At 43.1% G+C, this 23,231-nt stretch overlaps 1 protein-coding gene and 1 long non-coding RNA gene across 3 annotated transcripts in view; one reads left to right on the top strand and one right to left on the bottom strand.

Annotated features, from left to right (window-relative positions):
* Positions 1–848, bottom strand: part of LOC142069332 (uncharacterized) — a 72,440-nt gene extending 71,592 nt beyond the window's left edge. Inside the window, exon 1 of one of the 2 annotated variants that reach the window (XR_012665116.1) lies at positions 22–848. This is a non-coding gene — a long non-coding RNA (uncharacterized LOC142069332). The remainder of the gene's footprint in view (positions 1–21) is intronic. The other variant, XR_012665115.1, reaches the window with a different exon arrangement.
* Positions 849–1,481: 633 nt separating this feature from the next.
* Positions 1,482–23,231, top strand: part of PITPNB (phosphatidylinositol transfer protein beta) — an 80,831-nt gene continuing 59,081 nt past the window's right edge. Inside the window, exons 1-7 of the mRNA XM_048821556.2 lie at positions 1,482–1,595; positions 9,930–9,960; positions 10,961–11,106; positions 16,876–16,967; positions 17,768–17,775; positions 21,022–21,096; positions 22,399–22,482. Of these exons, the coding sequence (XP_048677513.1) occupies positions 1,576–1,595; positions 9,930–9,960; positions 10,961–11,106; positions 16,876–16,967; positions 17,768–17,775; positions 21,022–21,096; positions 22,399–22,482 (456 nt within the window). The 5' untranslated portion in view covers positions 1,482–1,575. The remainder of the gene's footprint in view (positions 1,596–9,929; positions 9,961–10,960; positions 11,107–16,875; positions 16,968–17,767; positions 17,776–21,021; positions 21,097–22,398; positions 22,483–23,231) is intronic.

The following is a 23,231-nucleotide window of genomic DNA, read 5'->3' as shown; positions in this document are numbered from 1 at the left end:
AAGAAATCAACGTTTACTTACATTTACTGATTAAAATCTATGCCTTCCAAGCCTACCTATAGAGGACAGCACTGTTGTGGGGGGCCCTAAATTGTGTGACACCAGGTTGAGGGACTCTACAAGCCATGGTTCTCAAACTTTTGTACTGATGACCCCTTTCACACAGCAAGCCTCCGTGTGTGACCCCCCCATATAAATTAAAAACACTTTTTTACATATTGGACACCATTATAAATGCTGGAAGCAAAGCGGGGCTTGGGGTGGAGGCTGACAGCTTATGACCTCCTATGTAATAACCTTGTGACCCCCTGAGGGGTCCCAACCCCCAGTTTGAGAACCTCTGCTCTACAGGGTGTGATCTGTGTTTTTGGGGGTGGGGGCTCGCTAAGGGATGCTACCCAAGTGTGGAGGAGGACTCCACGGGAGGGCTCAAAAGGGATGTTATTGAGGTGGGGGAGGGGAACTCTATAGGTGTGGCGCGGGGCGCTCTATGAGGGATGTTATTGAGGTGTGGGAGGGGAACACTATAGGGTGTGGCGCAGGGGGCTCTATGAGGGACGTTATCCAGGTGGGGGAGGGGAATGCAGTAGGGTGGGGGAGGGGCGCTCTATGAGGGACCTTATCCAGGTGGGGGAGGGGGCGCTCTATGAGGGATGTTATCCAGGTGGGGGAGGGGCACTCTATGAGGGATGTTATCGAGGTGGGGGAGGGGAATGCTGTAGGGTGGGGCGCTCTATGAGGGATGTTATCCAGGTGGGGGAGGGGAACGCTGTAAGGTGGGGGAGAGTCGCTCTATGAGGGACATTATCCAGGTGGGGGAGGGGAACGCTGTAGGGTGGGGGAGGGTCGCTCTATGAGGGACGTTATCCAGGTGGGGGAGGGGCGCTCTATTAGGGATGTTTTCCAGGTGGGGGAGGGGCGCTCTATGAGGGACGTTATCCAGGTGGGGGAGGGGAACGCTGTAGGGTGGGGGAGGGGCGCTCTATGAGGGACGTTATCCAGGTGGGGGAGGGGCGCTCTATGAGGGACGTTATCCAGGTGGGGGAGGGGCGCTCTATGAGGGACGTTATCCAGGTCGGCGCTTCTATGGGGCGTGGCTCGGCCCAGGCCAGGAGCTCTACGGGGGCGGTACCGGGGACTCCTCGGGCCCTGCCGGCAGTACCCAAGGCGGCCCCACCAGGCAGCGCCATCGGCGGAGGCGCCCGACGAGGCCGGGTGTGGCCCTGGGCGGCCTCGAGGCTCTCGAGGGCGGGGCCGCAGGGGACCGGGAGGGTCCTGGCCGCGGTGATTGGCTGGTGAGGAACGAGGCGAGTCTCTCGAGGAGTGGTGCCGCAGGGATTGGTCGAGCAAGGAGCTCGGGGTTCCTAATTGGACTCGATTAGGGGCGGTAACCTGCGATGCTGCTGGCATCGATCATTGGCTACTTTGGGAGGAGGCTGGCGCGAGCCGGCTGGCGCTTCGGGGATTGGGCGAGCGGCTGCGAAGGGGCGGGGTTCCGATCCCGGAAACCGCGCGGTGAAGTCTGGGTAAGCGGTGCCGGTCGCACCTGCGCACTGTGGCTCTGCGTGTGGGAAGATGGTGCTCATCAAGGAATTGTGAGTCGGGGGCCGGGGATCGACCGCGCCGCACATCGCTCGTCTCCGAGGGGAGGGGCCCCCGCGCCCTGCCCCCCCGCGCCTCTTTGCCTCTGGGCTCCGGCCGGGCTCCTCCCTCCGTCCCGGGCTCCTCTTCCCCCCTCCCCCCCGCAGTGCCGTGCTCCTCTCCTCCCCCCACCCCCACTCTCCCCAGTCCCGGGCTCCTCTCGGCCGCCGCCTGCCCCCCCGACCCCGTCCCGGGCTCCTCTTCCCCCCTCCCCCCCGCAGTGCCGTGCTCCTCTTCTCCCCCCACCCCCAGTCCCGGGTTCCTCTCCGCCGCCGCCTGCCCCCCCGACCCCGTCCCGGGCTCCTCTTCCCCCCTCCCCCCCGCAGTGCCGTGCTCCTCTCCTCCCCCCACCCCCACTCTCCCCAGTCCCGGGCTCTTCTCGGCCGCCGCCTGCCCCCCTCGACCCCGTCCCGGGCTCCTCTTCCCCCCTCCCCCCCGCAGTGCCGTGCTCCTCTCCTCCCCCCACCCCCACTCTCCCCAGTCCCGGGCTCTTCTCGGCCGCCGCCTGTCCCCCTCGACCCCGTCCCGGGCTCCTCTTCTTCTCCCCCTCCCACCCCATTCTGGGCTTCTCGCCACCGCCCGCCTCCTCTCCCCCCCCCCCCCGACCCCGTCCCGGGCTCCTCTTCTCCGCCGCCCGCCTCTTCTTCTCCCCCCTCCTCCCCGCCTCCTCTTCCCCCCCCAGTCCCGTCCCGGGCTCCTCTTCTCCTCCTCCCCCCCCCCCCCGCAGTCCTGGGCTCCTCCTCTCCCCCCAGTCCCGGGCTCCTCCCCGTTGCCCGCCTCCTCTTCCCCCCCAGTCCCGGCCTCCTCTTCTCCCCCCCCCCGGCCCCGTCCCGGGCTCCTCTTCCCCCCCCAGTCCCGGGCTCCTCTTCCCCCCCGGCCCCGTCCCGGGCTCCTCTTCTCCTCCCCCACACTCCCGCAGTCCCGGGCTCCTCGCCGCCGCCCGCCTTCTCTCCCCCCCTCCGCCCCCAGTTCCGGGCTCCTCCCGCCCGGGCTCGCCGCCGCGCCCCCCCCCCATACCCCGTCGCGGGCTTCTCTTCTTCTCCCTCGCAGTCGCGGGCTCCTCGCCGCCGCCGCCCGCCCCTGTTCCGGCCTTGGCCCCGTCCCGGGCTCCTCACTCCCCCAGCCCGGCCCCGCTCCGAACGGGCCCCCGTGGGGCCTGGCTATCGCCCTGTGGGGTCCTGCAGCACCTGCCTCGGGGGCTTCTCCCTCACCTCTGCAGACAGGTGTTGAATCCTCCTCCCTCTTCCCCTCTCTGTACCATGTTTCCATCTTGCCCTGCATCTCCACTGGCTATTGTGCCTGGCTCTTGCCTGCTTCATGCCCTTGAGGGACACTGCCCCGGTCACCGATTAGCTGCCTGCCTCCCCTCTGCCACCGGGGCTAACCCAGTCTGTAACAGCTTCGACTAACTGACCTGCCCACAAATGGTCAAATCGTGTCTAATATGGGACTGAGTGCCTTGTTTGTTCTTAATTAGTAATAAATAATACTCCGCAAGCCATGGGTTTCCCCCGCCCAAGGCAGATGAGATGTGCCTTAACTGTGATCTGGGTGTCCCCTGAACCCTCTTGGGGGAAGGGAAAAGTAAAGAGGAGATTCTGAGCCTGGACTGTCTTGGAGGGATGAGTACTGAGCCTGATTCCAGAGAGGGCAAAAGTGTATGAGTTTCAGTAAGTCCTGGAGCACTGGGGAGATCCATACAACTGGAAGAAAGCTAATGTTGTGGCAATTTTTAAAAAGGGTGAATGGAATGACCTGAGTAATTACAGGCCTGTGAGCCTGCCATTAATTGTAGGCAAGGTATTGGAGCAGCTGATGCTGCACTCCATTAATAAAGAATTAAAGGAGGGTAATGTCATTACTGCAAATCAGCATGGGTTTATGGAAAATAGATCTTGTCAAACTAACTCAAGATCTGTCTTCATGAGATTGCAGGTTGTTAATGACTATAATAGTGTTGACATACTTAGATTTCTGTGAGGCATTTGACTTGGTACTACATGACTTTTTGATTAAAAGGATGAATGGGATACAATGATCATGGTATACATTAAGTGTATTAAAAACTGGCTAACTGTTAGGTCTTAAATCTGTAAACAGAAATTGTAAACAGGAATAATCATCAAGCAGGTGTATTTCCATTGAGGTCCTGCAGGGATTAGTTGTATGCTAGAAGTGTTTGCAATTGACACACAAATTTGGAGAGTGATAAATAATAAAAAGAGACAGGTCACTGATTCAGAGAGATCTGGGATTGCTTGGTAAATGGGGCACAAACTATGTTTTAATATGGCTAAATAGAAATGTATAAATCTAAGAACAAAAATGTAGGCCATAGTTATAGGATGGGGACTGTGTCCTGGGAAATAGTGACTCAGAAAAAATTGAGTGGTGTGGTAGATAATCACCTGAATGTCAGCTCCCAATGTGATTCTGAGGCAAAAAGAGCTACCTAATGCAGTCCTAGGGTGCATAAACAAGGGAATCCTCTAGTAGGCATAGAGAGGTTATTTTACTGCTGTATTTAGCACTGCTCTAGTGCAGCTGGAATACTGTAGTGCGGTTTTGGTGCCCACAATTCAAGAAGGGAATTGATAAATTGGAACAGGTTCAGAGAAGAGCCAGGAGTGTGAGTAAAGGATTAGAAAACCTGCCTTATAGTGATAGACTCACAGAGCTCAATCTATTTAGCTTAACAAACAGAGGTTAGGGTGTGACTTGATTACAATCTAGGAGTGTCTACATGAGGAACAAATATTTAATAACGGACTCTTCGGTCTAGCAGAGAAAGCTCTAACATGGTCCAGTGGCTGGAAGTTGATGCTAGACAAATTCAAACTGGAAATAAGGTGTACATTTTTGACAGGGTAATTAACCACTTGAACAGTTTACCCAGGGTCATGGTGGATTCTCTGTCATTGACTATTTTTAAGTCAAGGTTTGATATTTTTCTAAAAAAGATGATCTAGAAATTATTTTCAGGAAATTCTGTGACTTATTTACAGGTCACACTAGATGATCACAATGGCCCTTTTGGCCTTTGACTCCATAAATCTGAACTATTGGTTTGCTCTGGACTGTATTTATATTAGACATGAATAACTGAGTTTTAAAATTACCCTGTGAACCTGGCGTAATAATTGCCAACAGACAATGGTGATGATTATACTTCACATGTTCTCTACTCCTTTTTCATTTTTTGTAGCAGGAGAACCAACTGTAGGTTTCTTCTCTAAAGGAAAGAATGTTCCCTTGGTATCATTGCAGTGTGTTGGCAACAGGTTTTAACAAATATGCCAGATTTATCTATTCTATTTTGTTGTTTACGGAGCAAAGTGTAATTGTTGAGATTGTACTATAAATGATGATGATTTAATTGGGGATTGGTCCTGCTTTGAGCAGAGGGTTGGACTAGATGGCCTCCTGGGGTCCCTTCCAACCCTGATATTCTACGATTCTATGAAATATGCAAGTGCAGATACTAGACCAGTTTTAAGTATGGAATTACAACTTGTGGTGTGTTATGCATTGTTTACCTGTTAGATAAAGGAAATGTAGAAGCACTAGAAACTGCAATAACAGATTGGGATGAAATAACAGTTGTCAATTGCGAAGACCGACTCAAACTTTTGCACTTTCTTAGATTAAGCAGTTTTCATACATCTGACAATGTCTCTGAGTGCTCAGCTTCTCCTAGAGCTCTTTCATACAGCAATGCCTTAAAGTGTTGGTTTTGCTCAAACTTGAGGGATGGAATTGGCAGTGGGCAGCTGGCTTAAAATGATGGTTCTGAGTTTTAAAATTAGCTCTTTTCACCTGTCCAAAGTAATGTCAAAGTTGATGTTTGGAGGCCATGTCTAAAATATCTAGTAGCAAATGTAATCGCCTCATTCCCATTATCTTGAAATGTCTCTTCCTCCGCTGGGCATTGCACTGAATTTTGTTTTGTTGAAGAAATTCCCACTGTGTCCAGAATAAATCTTCCCTTATGTTGCATTTCCAAGTCAACTATGGTGACTTGTTAAAGGAACGTACTTCTTCCTTGTATATAACCTGAACTTCTGGCCAGGTTTATGATGTTTGGAGCCCCAGTGTTGACTTTAGGACTTAATGCTGTGACAACTTAAGCAATATTTAGCAAATTCCTCTGCCAAGCAAATGCGTTAGTGCTGGAGTGTCAAATGTGGACCACCACCAACAGTCATAATGTACAGAATAATGCTTCAGCTCTTGTCTTTATAGCACAGATACTGATGATCTTGTTGATTTGTGGTTAATATACACTGTCGTCCTGTGCTTTACTTTGTTCTATCCACTCTCATTTGTCCTCACAGTCTACATGAGAGGGGAGAATTGCATCCCAGTAGAAATGAACATTGCAGACTGTGTAGAGCATCACTGCACTGAGACTCTGCTGTTTAGATGGCCCACTTGTTTGAGAGAGAGATGGATATGGATGGACTCATCTAACAGTTTCCTTCTGGCAGGTTATGAGTAATCAGTCAGCTAAAGAAACCTCCCTCTTACAACAGCAGTTGGGAAAGAGTCCATAGACTCGAGGCTGCAATGTTGGCACAATGACTTATAGACGTCACTGCTTGAAAAGACCAGTTTCATTTCTCTCCCTCCCGTGACCAGTGCAGGCTTGTTCCCTATGTTGTTTTCTAATGGTTTTTGTAGTGTAGTTTTGAAGGGTTCAGTTATGGGGCTCTCACCATTTCCATTAGGAGACTGTTTTTCCAAGTGATGTACTGAAATTTTTCTGATGCTTAGCTGTATATAATTGCACCTACTTATGCCCTCTTTGACCCCTCCAAATAATTCCTTTCTTCTGGTGTTTATATCCATTCAGTGCAGTACAATATAATACAACTTTATTTGCATTTTGTATTTGGCACAAACTGTGTTCCAAAGCCCTTGGATTAAATTTCACAACTGCATCATTGTTATACTATACAAAGTATTACATAACTTTTACTCTTTTGGCATAAGGAATTATTTCAACCTGTTTATGCTGCTTTTATCAGAATTTGCTCCAGTTTTTGATTTTAAGCATCTTTGCAGTGCTTGAGATGTGGAACAAAGAGTTAAAAATATACAGCATTAAAATACAAGTAAACACAAGATGCCAGCCAAGACTCTCCAAATAATTGCTCTCCAAAATCCAGTAAACAGTACCACCTCATCATCATCATCTCCAAATTAATCCCATCAACCCATCTCCCTGTATGCTTAGGGACAAGATGAGCCCCGGGAGAGTGTCCAGAAAAGTAACGAATCTGAGGAGTGGCCAGGAGTGCATTCTGGAGTAAGGAGCACCACCTTCTCCGATTTAGACCAAAGTGGCTCCAGTTTGAGCATTTCTGTTGCTTGCAACCACAGCAGTATGCATAGGGAGATGGGCTGTCACTTAACTAGCCATAATAATTAATTTTTATTAACCACTTTGCACTTTATAGGTCAAAGCAGCACTTTGAACTCCACCTGGGAGTCAGCAGATGGACTGATCAGCTGTATAATGTGCTCCCTGCAGAAAACCCCATTTAGCAAGTAAACAGCCACATTTGCCACTAACTTTAGCTTCCAAATCATCCCAAGATCTGTCATCATGTGTAGCATGCTGCAATAATCTGAGCTCAGGGTGTCAAAGGCATGAATAATTGTAGCAAGGTCTATGTCTGATAGAAACAGTCACTCCTCAGGCACAGATGAGTTGTGGAGGCAGTGTTCTTGGCCAAAATTCTTAGCTCTGAGCAGTCCCAGAATTTATAAAGAGCTGTGTATTGTATACCTATGAGACAACTGAACAAGTACCAGTAATTTCAGCAGTCAGGTGCCCAGAATTGGATGCACAGAGCATCCTAGCTGTTTGTGCATGCCACAGCTCTAGTAGGAGAGACAATTTCCTCCTTGCTACAAGATGAGGGTGATGCGATTGTTTTACGCATGCCCCAAAACTTCATTGGCCTTTTTTGCTGGTCCCTCCCTTTGCACACTCTTCCCTGGTGTGCTCTCTGCTTGCAACTACTGCTTCCCAAGTTTCTCCTTCCCACCGACTATCTGTATTTAAGATTATTTCCCCCTGTGTTATTTATTAGCTGTGTTTTCCCAAATTGAACCTCATTTTATGTTTTGCACTGTTATAGGCTGGAGAATGAGTCACTATTGCTTAAATGAATTAGGGTGGGTGAATTATTATTTTTTAGGACACAAACTGTTTTCTAAAAAAGAAAAGGAGTACTTGTGGCACCTTTAGAGACTAACCAATTTATTTGAGCATAAGCTTTCAAGTACTCCTTTTCTTTTTGTGAATACAGACTAACACGGCTGCTACTCTGAAACTGGTTTCTATTACTCACCCAGTTTCATTCATATAGCTTTCCAAATTATTCACTTTTAGGGCTGAAATCTTCTGTTCTTGGTTTCTGCTTCAAGGTAAATTTTTGGAAAGCTCAAGCAAAGTGCTTTCAGTTATGGGATAGGATAAAATATTCTCTGTGGGAAGGAGAACTTCCAAGATCCTTATACAGCTGAAGTATAAAAAGTAAAACTATATATGGGTAGTCCTTGGGGATTAAAATCCTAGCTTGTTGTGGGGTTGAGGCAAAGGAGAAATAATTTTTATAAGTAATTATAAACCATTTCTAAGCATGCATGGTGTGAAGCTAAAATTGAAGCAAAGACTTTTGAATCTCAGCCCTCCCTGCCCTCCCTTGTGGCATCACTGCAAAATTCTGCCTTACTGGAGGCTTATGCAGGCACAGAAGCTGTAGCTGGGGCATTTTGTATTTAAAAACGTTTGCAAGTGTCTAATTGAAAACTCCTCAGCCCAAAAAGTGTCTTAACATTTGGAGCAAGAAAAAGTTGTGGGTGGCAAAAAAATAATAATTGAGTCTTTGATGGGTGTGCAACCGTTCCTGCATTCTACAAATACAAGCTTTTACTTACAGGAAAATTGTGCCATTCTGTTGCAGAGATGCAGCTCTTCCCAGCGGCAACTGATGTGATGTAGTTTTATTAACCCAATTTGACAGTGTGGCCAAAATTAGGAGCAACAAAAATGGGGCATTAATCCCTGTCGTCTTTCCATATACACTTTGTTAGTTTAGTGTTTAAATACAGAAAATTCTCCCATCCCATTTTCTTGGGAAAAACAAACCTTTTTAAAAAAATGCAGATTTCTTAATGCAATATTAAGTTGGTCAATTCTTAGGTAATTTCTACATTCCCGATAATTGTGATTTTTAAGGTTTTTACAGCGATATTAAGTTGGCCTATTGCACATGTGCTTTTAGTGTAAAACAGAATTAGTAAATACTGTATTACAGAAGCTTGATTGTTGCTGTTGAAATATTAACATTTCCTGATATTTGTGATTTTTAAGTCTGCTATATTAGATGTATCAACACTGTATGTAAAGTACCTGCCCAGTCGTACGCACCCTTTGCTCTCCCAAATTCAGTGGAGGGCGATCTGTATTTACTTTTTGTAATGAGTACTTAACAGTTGCAATAATGAAAGAAATGCAGTGCGCTCAGATTTGTGGTCGCTCTCATTCATTATCGTAGGGCTAGTCTGCGCTGGCAACGCTGAAGTGCTTTGATGTGCCTGTGCGGTCATGGCGCAGTGCTGGGGGAAAGCTCTCCTAGCGCTCTAAAAAGCCACCTCCGTGAGGGGCGCAGCTACCAATGCTGAGCACTGTCTGCACTGGCGCTTTACAGTGCTGAAACTTGTTGCACTCGGAGGGGGGGGTTCACACCCCTCAGCGTGGAAGTTGCAGTGCTGTAAATGGCTAGTGTAGACAAGCCCTTGCTTTGCATCAGCAGTAGTAATTCAGGGATCTCAAGGTACTGTACAAAATCTTCATTCCTGTTTTACAGATGAGGAAACTGAGGTCCATGAGTGCTGGGGGGCGGTGGTGGCCTGAGACGTACAGGAGGTCAGACTAAATGATTGGACCGTCCTTCATTGCCTTAAACGCTGACTCTCTGAAGTGACTTGCCTGAGGTGTCACTTCATGTCAATAGCAGAGCTGGATATAATTCTTGGGTCTCCTTACTCCTCCCCTGCTTCAACCACTCGAACGTTTTGCCTTATAACAAGTGTTTAACATGGGGTTGTACTTGGTTGATTACTTTCTACTTATGTAATTTTACTGTCTGCCTAGTATTTTATAAAAGGTCAATGAACATAATTGATTCTGCCATTTTTATGAATATCTGTGGAACAGATGGCTGACTATTTAGATGCTTATTTTATGCATTCAGTTTGTTCCTTTTCTCTTTCAGCCGAGTGGTTTTACCATGCTCAGTGCAAGAGGTATGTACTCTCTACCTTTCTAGTTGGGCTTTGTGGTCTTATTTTAAAAACTGATTAGCCGGGATCCAAATGTTGGTTCGGTGCTGTGCGTTCACTAGTCTACCAGATGTGAGATACTGTCCCATCAGTGAGGCAGAACAAACTTGTCTCAGCTCAGTGAACTTCAAAGCAGACAAATGACTACAGGTCAAGAAACTTTAGCTGCTTCCAAGCCAATCCAGTGCTTATGATCAAGAAAAGGAAATTGTAAATCTCTTCATTGCTGCAGAAACTTCCTGCTGATCAGGCATTGTGTGACTCCAGCTAATATAGTTCTGTCCCCCATAAAACAGGGATAGGGACACTCTTTAAGTGTCTGAAACTGAGGATTTAAATGGCACTGAAATGCACTTAAGTAAAGCTCACTCCCCCAAGTTGAACAGAAAACTTCCTGTTCTAAGGGGAAATGCAGCCTCTTTCGTTTACCTTCTGGTAGCTAGTTCCATCCACCTAAATAGCTTTCTCCAAAGAAAGCTGTGTTATATACATGTGTACTGACCTCTTGAGTAACTGTGTGCATGTTAAAGCTGCAACACTGGAAATAAAACTAATCATTTCACAATTTTACTAAACTAAAAACACTTAAATAGCCATACTTGCATGTCTTTTGCCAGAACAGAAATAGTGTTTCGTAGTTCTCTTGGGTATCATGGAAAATTAATAGCACAAAGAATAAAATTCTTGATCTGTCTAGTGAGGCCCAAGATTGTATGCTGTTGTATTAATGTGGAACAAAACAAATAGATCACAGAGCCTGTTTTCATGATCCATTAGACATATTTTTCCAATATTTTGTCATTCTCTAGTGTGCACTTTCCTTATACTAAAGTGTCAGTTTGCTTGCATGTAATTATGTCCATACAAAGTTCTCTGGTCAAATTGAAATATCTAAATTCTGACACACTAAACAGTTTTCCTCTGTCCCATTTTAATGTTGAAATTTTGTATCTCTTAATTTCAGTATCAAGTTGGGCAACTTTACTCTGTGGCAGAAGCTAGTAAAAATGAAACAGGAGGTGGTGAAGGAATTCAAGTCTTAAAGAATGAGCCTTATGAAAAGGATAGTGAAAAGGGACAGTATACCCACAAAATCTATCACTTAAAGAGGTAAGGGATCTATTTGGGTTCTTTCTGTGGGGGAATTACTGACTCATGATTTCCCAGCTCCTATTTTTATTATGTAAAAGTACAATACACTGCAGTCTTGTCCAGGAAATATTTAGAGCCAGTTTGGAATTTTATGAAGGGTAATGGGGAAGAAGAAGAGCACACCATAAAATGGGTCTGGACATCCAAAAAAAGTTTTAGGCACTTAATTCAGAGGAGACTTTTTTGCTGTTTTATACAGCTCATCAAATTGCTGATGTTAAATACATGAGTTTTCCCAAAGCTTGTGATACTTCGGCCTGTGCTTTGGTTAGTGAAGAAATTCATGGCAGCAGGATATCGCCACTAACATATATTTTTGACAAGACTTTACTTGATGCCTTTCCCTGTGCGATGTGAGCACTACCTCAGCCAGGCTGCAGGTCCCTGGACTGTTCCTGAAATTGGGCCATATTTGCTACCAGTGAGCTATGTTCTCTTCTTTTTACAATTATGGAAGAGGAGTTCCTCTGAGGTCATTTTCTTGCTTACTCTTTTGACACACATGCACCAGTGTGATGTGTCTAGTGTAAAAAGTGGTTTAATATCTTGGCTACAATTGTCTTCCACTTCTACTCTTGAATGGGAAATGTTCATTAATATTTGCCTATTAAAGTTGTTGCTGGAATCTTGCTACAGCTGCTGGGACCCCTGATCTATTTTGATCTTGTCAGTACTGTAAACAGACTGTCCAGTGGACCAAAGAGTATAGTTCTGTATCTATTACGGTTTTCTTTGAAGGCTTAAATAATATAGAACAGAAGGTTGTAGTTAAGACCTAGAAAAAACTGACTAACAAGAAATGGATTGTTGAACAGAACCTCCTTCTAGTTTTCTGTGATTGGTAATGTCAAAGTTTTCAAAGTTAGGAATATAACTTTCTGACCTAAGAAATTCCTCCTTGGTTGTCTTTCATTTTCCTTACCTAAAGTGGATATGGGATTCAACTAAGCCCATGCTTTGTGCTAGTGTTTAATTTGGTAGGTGTATGCAGTACAAATTGGTAATGGAGATGTGCCAGGGCTTCATTTCATCAGGAAGCTGTACGTGTTCTACTTCAGTTTAAAATTAAGATATTGGTAGTTAAGTGTGTTGCTACAATTTTGTGGTGTAGCTAGTAGAAATTGACTTGTGCGGAGTTTGCTCACCAAAGTTTGAGGAGTGAAGCCCTCCTCCCTTATTTTCTGTTGGACTACTCAGCATGATAATCACTGGTGGTGTTTTGCATAGCTTACTATATCTAGTTTACCATTTTACAAGAAATCAGAATTTTCAGCTCTCTTGTAATTGTTTAAACTGCTCTTCTTCTTTTGTTCCTGCAAAAAATTATGAACATGAGCCTCCCAGCTGGCCTGTCCTATTTCTAGAGCCCCTGTCACAATAGTATTTCGGAACTAAGTGGTTTAGAGATGTGTATTAAATAAGAAGTCTTAACTTGGGTCATTAGAGTATGACTTGTTTATAGACTGCTTTTAATGTGGGGTTTCTTACAGCTTTCCAGTTAGTTCACTGAGCTCACATGTTCTAAGAATACGTATTATCTTTTTTAAGAGAGATCTGGAACTCAGTAACGTTTAACTTTTTGATCTGGTTCTCTCAGAATATATTATTCCTGGGGAATTCTGCACTGCTGTGCAATGCAGAATTTAGCGGAACTCCCTGTTTACCCTGCAGAATTTCTGGCTGCCACTAGGGGCCGCTGGACTCTGCGGAGCCCAGCTCAAAGTGAGCAGATCGCCCAGCCTGGGAGGGCTGGAGGCTGCACGCTCTGCTTGATCCTCATTCTCCCAGGATGGGAGAGGGCCTGGGAGAACCAACCAGCTTTGGCAAAGGGTGAGGGAGGGCAGGGCTGTATCACAACACGTCCCCTGGTGGGACAGTAAAGAAACTGCGGGGAGTAAAGGCTCTGGGTGTGCTGGGGCCTGGGGGCTGCCCTGCTGCTGGGCTCTGTGGGGAGGGAGGTGCTGGTGTCTGGGGCGGTGCCTTGCGGCTGATCTCTGTGGGCCCAACACAGCCCCATCGAGCACTCCCAACTGGGACTGGGTTGTTAACTGTCTACCCCTGGGGGAATCTTTTTTGCTGTTGTCTGTATTGTTGACATACTTGTTGACAGGTATTTTGAAATAAATAACCAAAATAATTGAAACTGGAGTGATTATATTGTGGTGTTTTGACAAATAAAATGTGCAGAATTTTGAAGAATTTTAAAATATTGTGTACAGAGTTTTTTGGGGGTTTTTTGTTTTTTTTTTTAATTTTTTGATGCAGAGTTTTTAATTTTTTGTTGCAAAATTCCCCCAGGAGTATAATATATAATAGCCACTTTCTGTGATACATGAGGATGTAATTCCGATGTTTAAACTTCAGTATTTTACATACTTAAAACTAGAGCTGGTTGAGCAAAACTCCAATAATTTAGCTAACTCTATTCCATCAATTCATGAAGAAATTATTCATGAATAACTTCTTCTGTTTGACAAACTCCTTAAAAAGTGAAAAACCCAAAGGCACTTTTGCAAGTGCACACACATTCATTAAAGTAAATGTAGAGTTAGGTATGTCCTAGTGCATATTAATCTCTGGATGGGAATATCCCTTAGACAGGAAGGTATATTATATTTGAAGGATTGTACTCTAAATGGAAAGGGGAAAGGCAAACTGAAGGCACAGGAACAATAGACAAACTCGGGTGAGGCAATAACTGCAGGGAAGGCTGCAGATCTCCTTGTCAGACCTGGGCACAATGCAGAGATTACACTGGTGGATGTTGTTGAAGGTCTCCTGGCAATGAATGAAGATCCATTGTCCATTGGAGATATTTTCTATCATTGGCTTTCACTACCATTGATTATGAGGTGTTGCTGACTTGTGTGCAGAGGGAGTGGATATGACTTCTCTCAGGTTGCTGACCATTCCCAAGGGAGGAGGATGAATCCTTGTTCATCATCCCCAAGAGTGCTCCCATGTGGAATCAAACAGATTTCAATTTTATCTCCCTGACAGTTCAAGACCTACATGGAATCAGTGGTGTGGGAGGGGTGTTAATGAGGGGTATTTCAATATGTTGTGTGCTTTCTCATTTGACCCAGCCGGTGCTGTCCAATGCCTGATTCAGTGTCTGTGGGAGACTGAGGTGACAGCAAAATGAGATGTCACTCCCAGCAGAGAGCCAAAGCAGGAACCCCTTTGGTTTAAAAGAGGGAGCTGCTCACAGGGTCCTGAAGTGGTGAATGCATTTCTTAAATAGCCAGATTTGTTGTTCTCCAGCTTGTGCTACCTAGGCATTTGGGGAAGGAGGGGTATGAGAAGAGCTAATGTTTATCGTAAAGGTGGGGAGTGGTGACTATTTGTCAAATTTTAATTCAGTCTTTGATTTGTTATTTTTCTAGTGTGGAGTGAGGAGCAGCTACTGATCCAGTCTTTTTATGTGGCTTTTGTGTTTGTCAATGGTTCATAGAGCTTGGGATGTGTGTATCTTTTGTATATAAATCAAATAAATGTTGTTCGGCTGGCTCACGTCTGATCCTTGGGTGGAAGAGTGTGGTACAGGCACTATTCAGTAAAAAGAAAAGGAGTACTTGTGGCACCTTAGAGACTAACCAATTTATTTGAGCATGAGCTACGAAAGCTCATGCTCAAATAAATTGGTTAGTCTCTAAGGTGCCACAAGTACTCCTTTTCTTTTTGCGAATACAGACTAACACGGCTGTTACTCTGAAACCTGGCACTATTCAGTGTAAATTATACATCAACTGAAGTTACCCAAATGTTAGGATAGCCAGATCTTCATGTCTCTGCTAATTAGATTTCAGAGTGGTAGCCGTGTTAGTGTGTATCAGCAAAAAGAACGAGGAGTCCTTTGTAGCACTTAGAGACTAACATTTATTTGGGCATAAGCTTTTGTGGGCTAAAACCCACTTCATCAGGTAGGTTTTAGCCCACAAAAGCTTATGCCCAAATAAATGTTAGTCTCTAAGGTGCTACAAAGTACTCCTCGTTCTTTTTTCTGCTAATTAGAATAATTTGGTCATAAAGTGTAGTAAGTAATACCTTATCTATTCACTTTAAATACTGAAATCTCATGTTTGCTATCAATCAGTGTTTTCCTATTCAAGATTAAACTTGTTCATGTCAGATAATTTTTTTTTTTTATTGCCAAACAGAGGTTCCAGCTTGGCAGCATGAGCCAAAACATGAGCTGATTTGTTGGAGCTAACTACAAGCATATGGAAAATTATATCTGGAACTTAATGTACAGGGTTGCTGTGGCTACTGTGAAGTTGTTAGAATATTTTTGTTGGGTTGGCTCTGGCTGGCCCATTTAAATCTGTTTCAAGCATTAAGGTTGAATATTTGAAAATAACAATACATTATTTTGCCATTTGTTTTGGATCTCTCCATCTGGTCAGTCACCAGTCGTACCTATTGAAGTGTGAGCTCATTAACTCTACAATCATGTTGAAGAGGTGATCTTTACTTACCAGCCATTCTTTAGGGAAAAGATGACTTTTCCATTCCATTTGAGGTAGAAAGAACCTTGAATGATTGTCCTGAGTGTTGGACTTCAGCATGGGTTGCTGGCCTTGTTCTTGGCCCCTTCATTCTTTTCTCCAGGTAGCCCCACTGACTTTTCAGCTTGCTTTCTTGATCTAACAGGGCATGGGACACTGAAAATATTCTCCATTTTAAAGGGAATCTGTTCAGGAACTGGGTATCATCAAACACTAGAGGTAGTGAAATGATAAGGAATTAAAGCAGGCCATAGGTTCAAGTGCCATCTTAAGCAGTAATTTCTTTCTCCTCAAGAAATCAGATAAAATCCTAACTTGAGTTGCAAGAGGTAGCAATCTAACCACATAACATGGCATTTGTGAGTAATCATTATCTGCTATGTGGGATCAGTTGATGTGAAAAGGAACAACTAATTCCTGGAAGGTTGTTGCAGGCCATTCTTTAAGTGCATGGGCAGAGCTGAGTGCAGATGTCTGTACTATAACTACCTTAAGTCTGTACCACTGATTACAATTTTATAAGCTACAAACTCGCAGTCTTCAAAAAAAGAAATAAACGTTTTAGTGTTGGAGCTATTCCTGATCCATTATGGATAATGAGAACCACAACTGTAGATAGAATCTCTCCTGTTTCAGGGCATAAACCAATCACCAGTTGCCTGGGGTTCAGAAAAACTTATCTTTATGGGGTTTCTGTACTTTTCTCTAAAGCATCTGGTCTGACCACTCTTGGGGAGAGAATTCTGGATTAGGTGGGCCTTAGGTTTATTCAGGCCTGACAATTCCTATACTAAGAATCAAAATTTACTTAAGACATAACTGGGATAATTTAATTGATTCCTATCCAGGTTCTAGATCAGAGCTAACTGAGCTACATGACTTCATCTATGTCATGTCATGCCGCTAGAGAGATCAACAGACCAGAACCTTAGAGCAGAGTTTCTTTAGACAATGGTGTTTACGGTAGTTGAAGAGAAAGGAAAGCTAAACTAAATTTATGATTGAGATCATGCTGCTGAAAATGTTTAATTGACTCCATTACTTTGGGAATGGGAACATTATTGCAGTTCATACAAATTAAACTGATTGCTTGTGCATCATAATTTTTAATATGCTTGGGTAAAAAAAGTGCCTTTTCAATTAGATTGCTAGAAATCATTGTGGAATCTCATTCAGTTGGCAGAGCTGTAACAAACATACACTATTTTGCTCTTCACAGTAAAGTTCCTGGGTTTGTAAGGATGATTGCTCCAGAAGGCTCCTTGGTATTCCATGAAAAGGCTTGGAATGCATATCCATATTGTAGAACAAGTAAGCTTGCTCTGAATTGATTCTTACCTTTTTGCCATACTGCTTAGAGATGCTATCAAGTGGTTTAGGCCCCAAAGTTTTGTAATTGGGTGGAAAATACCTTACAGGTCACTTTTTGGCAAACCTACTCTGGCTGAGCTATGCAGCCATGAAAGACGACAAAAGTTACCAGCAGATTCTAGTCCCAAGACATAATTGTGTGCTGTGCATGATGTCTCCAGTACCAGACTAAAGAGTCTGACTAATGTCTCTTTCCAAATCCAGGATAAAACTTGTTAGGAAAGAGACATAATTTACAGTCCCTAAAAGCTTCTGCAAAGGATAAATGTAAAGGTTAAAAATGACAATTGTAGATAGCAATCAAAGTTCCTTTGATCTGATGCACTATTCATGTTTACTGTCCAGAAAACGCTTTGGTCTTTAGAGGAGGAAGTTGCGTAAAGGAGATGCATTCACCATATTCCATTTCTGAAGCTTTGATTTCTTTAAATTTCAAGAATCCTGTCCCTTTTTTATTTTTTGGCCCGTCTTGTTTCAGTGTTTAAAATACCTTAAAGCATACTTCATCTTTAACATTAACAAATTGTTTCACAGAAGTATGTTGATGAATGGTTTTATTGTGGGGTTATCTTATTGAACAAGGCGTTTTTAATGAGCAATTGTTATACCTTCTGTATATAACTCAATCTGTATTACAGATTGCTTTAGAGTTAAGACTTTTGTGACAGACCTGTTGCACATATTAACACTATTTTGAATGCCTTCTTTTCCTTTTCGTTGCATGTCCCTCTGGCTTTCAGTTGTGACGGTGAGTACCTGGATTATTATTTGTTTATGAAATGTGTTTTAATGTGGCTCTTGGTTATTAAAGTTATAACTGACTTTCTGATGCTGCATATCTGCCAATCCAGACTCTGGTTTACTGATTAGGTAAGATTCCACCAGTCAGAAATCAGAATTTTCAGATCCTATACTTGCCACTACTTCTCTTCCTTATTCTCTTGTTCTGCTCTCATCACTCACGCTGCTCTTCATAATTCCTGATACTGGAACAGTACACCACAGCCAAATGATTTAATAGCTGTGAATGTATAGTTTAAAATGGCAAGAGTTCCACAGGAAGCTATCCAGGAAAGGGAAGAAAGTGCCTTGGGGTCTACTTTCCTTCAGCTTAGCATAGCAGACTAGCTTTGCCCTATTGCATCAAACACTCTCCAGGCAATTATGGCAGGGTCTGGGCATGTGACCTGTTTGAAATTGATAGCCAATGTCTCTGGAGGAGCTTTCTTTCTACCAGAAAGTGGTAAGTACTCTCAAGGATAGTCAGAGGGATGCAGGCTTTCTCTAGTTCAGTGGTCCTTTTGTGAAGGCTGGTGCTGAGGAATGCCGATTGTGTGTCAAAAATGCAAGTACATAACCTCTTCCTGAAGCTGAAGTGAAAAAACCACCCAGCCTAAAACCTCCCCCAGCAATCCCTCATAGGAAGCTTTAGTTTTCACCATAGTCTTTGAGAAGGGTAAAACCTCCAATAACGCCTGAATCAGTGTATATATGGCGTTATCTGAGCTATGATACTCTGTTCCCTGCATAAGGCCAAATTAGCCTACTGTATTTATGCTGCATCTCTGTTGGATTCACTCACTGAATTTAGAGGTGGAAAATACTTGGGTCTTTGAACTTCCAGGAGACAGAATACTGAATTAGATGGAGCACAAGTCTAGTCTGGAGTGGCAGTTCTTGCTGTGGTTCCACCCCAGAGCCAGCTGCTGAATTTTCCTGCTGAATGTCCTGCTTGGAATCATTCAAGTTGAGTGTAGCTGTAGAAAGGGAAAAGATTAGCACTTCCTCATTTGATTTATTGTGTAGTGCCCAAGAACTCAGAAGTCTCTTTTGTAGATATAGACAAGAAATGCTCAAAACAGTGTCATTGCACTGAGCAAAGTTAGTATCCAAAGTGGTAATGGTTTAATGAAACGGACACACAACTGCTATCATAATTTAATGGGAATTTGTGTAACCTCCTGCATCACTTTGCAAATTTGGCCCAAATTTGGCAATGCAGTAAAGTGAATTTTAAATGAAAGTTAGATTTCTATAAATGAGCAACTTCCTTTGTGACTCTAGTTTGGCCCATCCTGCAACATTATAAACCAGTGTGTTAAAGCTGGATTAGTCAGAGTAGGAATGACACCAGTGGGTATTTAAACATTGAGCTAATATCAAACAAAAAAGCCCTTCTCATTGTTAAAAACTGTTGTAATGTGTAAATCAGTTTTTGGTCTCTTCTATAGTATATAGCCACTGTAGCTTGAAATTAGTCAATTGACCCTGGGATACTTGGCAGAAATACACCCTGCCAGCATCTGCAAATATAATGGATCCTGCCTACAGAGATAACACTGATACTGTCAGAACTCACAGCCCAACCTTTCCTCCACATGGAGAGCTAAAACGTTTTGCATGCAGATGATGGGTAATCCAGCATGTAGTGAGTTAAGCTTTCTGTTACAGAGAAGGGCTGGGAATTTGGGAATGCTTTGAGGGACCAGACATTCTCATTGGGAAGCTCACATTAACTCAAGCTCCACTTCTATAGTCCTTTTATGTATGCCATGACAACAGTTCATAGTTCTTTGTGAAACTGACATCCAAGGTAATAGCTGTAATGTAAAGTGTTTTTTCCCTGACAAATGAAACTCCTTCATTTGCCAAACTTTTTTCAGTCTTACCAGTAAGCAGTTAGTCTGAAAAGTCAGCTCTTTTGAGGCAGTATGATGAAGAATCACAGGTCAAATCTATAGGGTTCCTTGACTGTGGGAATAGCTGGGTAATAAGACTGGCTCATGTTCAAAAATTCCTATTCCTGATTGGTGAATGGGCTAACCCAGAATCTGGATTGGTATCACTTAATGACTTAAATTTGAAACTAGTGCTTGTCATAATGGTAAGTGTCTCTTCAAAGACTGTTTTTCAGTTTTTGTAAAGTGCCTTGCCTCCTTTCTAATATTTTTATTAGCTGGAAGTAATGTTAAATTGCTTGACCTGCTCTCTGTCAAGCAGATTTCATTTCTGAATAGGAATTTATTGTGGAATCGCCACTGTGGACATTCTATGAAAACAGCTCAGCTCTCACTAGAGACCAGCTATACAAGGAGTTGCAGATGGGGCTGTAAATCAGGTTTAGCTTGACCAATCGCAGTATGTGTATACGCATACATGCATGCAAGTGCATGCTTTCACTTTGTATCAGTAACTGCTTTCCTTGCTACTCGAGGGGGGCGGAGGAGGGTGTGGAAATTTGTCTGTTAGGTGGAGTTTCATGATTAGGCTGATTCTTGCTTGCATATTTCTACCTGCCACTGGAAATTTCCACTACATCATCCGGCGATGTGGACGTTCACACATGAAAGCCTATGCTCCAATACGTCTGTTAGTCTATAAGGTGCCACAGGACTATTTGCCATGATTAGCTTTGTTACGTTAAATTTCATGTTCCCTGGATTTTAGCATTAACTCACGGAATATTAAAAAATAAAATTGAAAATTCTTTTGGGACATTTCCTACATTTTAGTACTACAGGAAAGACCCCACAGCAGAATAGTATTTTTGCATGGGACCTTTTGTTAAGACGTCTGTCATAGTCAGTCTTAATAAATAAAATCCTGACTTTAGAAGAAATAGAAAACTTGCTGTGACATGGGTTGGGGGATACTGACACCGCTTGGAAGAGTCCAACTGAAGTGTTTACAAATTCTCCATATTTGTATGGGTAGGTGTCCTGGGTATCTAGATTTACCAAATGGCCATCGTTCAAGTTACTGCTTATGCTCTAACCAATATTTCAGGTTGAGGTGTAGGACATCTAAACTTGTCTGTTTCCGTGTGCAGTAGTGAGGCCTCTATTTCTGTTCCTATCAGAGTTAAAATCGGAAGCAAAGTTGCTAGTCAAGGCCTACAGTGCCTCCTCTGGTGGAGAAATGAAGTTGTTAAATGTAAGATTTAAAAGGGGAAAAAATAGTCACCCTTCTGCTGCTTGGTTTTGTTTTTTTACAGAATGAATATATGAAAGATGACTTCTTCATAAAAATCGAGACCTGGCATAAACCAGACTTGGGGACATCAGAAAATGTAAGTCAGGGTCCAGTAGTAACCCAGCGTTTGCCATACTTACTGCACACATTGAACCTGATGGACCAATATCTCTTTTCTGGCTGTGGCCGATAGTTGATGCTTAAAGGAAGGCAGCCTCCCTCCAATAAATAATAAAAACTACTCCTCTAAACCAATGAAGCTATTTTTCCTACAGGCGTGGAAGGAAGAGGTTAGAGAAAGGGAGATGTTTTTATTTATTTTCAAAGCTTAAGAGATCTTCAGATCATTCAGTGAATGGGAATTGTATAACTACCCTAGATATAGCTCCTGAACACTTGTTCAAAGAAACTTCTTATCCTGGATGTCTCCTATTCCAGTGGCTCCAGCAAGGGTTTTAAATGAATTGTACTGGTCACTTTGAAGGCATACACTCAGTCCTCTTTGTTCAAGCATTTTATTAATGTTTCATATTGAAATTCCTTTTTTCAGCTAATTTTCTGTCTGGAAATATCCTGGATTGGTCCCTCTCAGTGTAGCTGGTTCAGTGCCAGTACGGTGGTGCGTGATTTGGGCTGTCCCCTTTCTCTTCTCTAATGAAAGAGTAACCAGATACTAATGGTGGGCCCCTAGACAAATATAATTGTCCATTTTCAGTGTTTGGATGACTTGCCTGGACCCTTGTTTTTCACGCAGGCTAGAAACCTGCAGAGGGGATGACTTATGCTAGTGAAAATAGAAAGTAAAAAGTGTTCCCAGACAGTTCTGCTTGTGCTTAATCTGAAGTGTATCTATGGCTAACAGCTATATGTATATGACACATGGTATGTATCTGGGCCCTTTGGTTTGCATAGGTCACGTCTTTTGAGAGAAATTTTAATGGATACATTTCAAAACAGTATATGGCTAACAAACTTCAAAATGTGCTGGGGTCTCTAATGAACTCATTTGACGTATGGCAGGTTACTAATAACTGGATCACTTGCATTTCAGAGCTTTATGTGAAAGTTGCTCACTAAAACATCTGCCTAGCCTATTGAATGTGTAATGATTCTAATTACAGTGTTTGATGTCATTATCTGTAAAGAAAGTGACAGAAGAATACAATTTAGTCTTAAAACCAAGCTCCTCTGAAAGCACAGAACTGAAGGTTTTAATAAAGCTACAACTAGCTTCAGAATCACTTAATTAAATAAATGGTAACTTCGGAGTGTATTCCCCAGATGATTCTAAGAAAACTGTCCATCTCTGTAGAACTCAGAAAAATCTGCGTAATACAGAACTAATGCAGTGCCGCAATAAGGCGACACAGGGTAAAGTCCCTTCTTCTCCCCATTGTAGGTGCACGACTTAGATCCAAACACGTGGAAGAGTGTTGAAGTTGTCCATATTGACATTGCAGACCGAACTCAAGTAGAACCAGCAGTAAGTAGACACTGTGCTTATTGGGAGATGGTTGTCCTGTCATGCTAATTACTTTGGCCTAAATTTGCACCTTTAACATTGGTTATATTAGTTTATTTACAATCAATGGAAAACAATGTGTTTCATCCCACAAGTAAATATAAAATTGTTTTAAATAGAATTATTAATCTAAATTAGGGGATGTCAAATGATTTAAAAAATTGTCATTAATCACGAGATTAAAAAAATTAGATGCAGTTCTATTTGCACTGTTAAACCGAATACCAATTTAAATTTATATTTTTTGATTTTTCTACATTTTCAAATATGCGGTTTTCAGTTACAACACAAATACAAAATGCACCATGCTCAGTTTTTATTTTGATTACAAATATTTGCATTGTAAAAAGATAAACAAAAGTAGTTGTATTTTTGAATTCACCTCATACAAGTACTGTAGTGCAATTTCTTTATCGTGAAAGCGCAACTTACAGAATTATTATTTTTTATGGGCTGTTAAATCATCACAGTGAACGCATTATTTTTTTTAAACCAGTGTTAATCACACACCTCTGTTTTGACCCTCTTCACTTACAGTACTTCATCACTTGGCGGACACTGGCACAGTTCTACTGTGTTCTCCTGATGTGGAGTGATTAAATATCAGAAAAAGCTAATGGAGCAAATCAGCAAAAGTTCAGGTCTTTTGAATGGGAAGTTTATTTATAAAAACTTCCAGATGGTTCTCTGGATAAAGAGATGGTTATCTG

The sequence above is a fragment of the Caretta caretta genome, chromosome 15, assembly GCF_965140235.1.
Source record: "Caretta caretta isolate rCarCar2 chromosome 15, rCarCar1.hap1, whole genome shotgun sequence".
Classification (NCBI taxonomy): domain Eukaryota; kingdom Metazoa; phylum Chordata; order Testudines; family Cheloniidae; genus Caretta; species Caretta caretta.
This window is presented reverse-complemented; position numbering and strand designations above follow the sequence as displayed.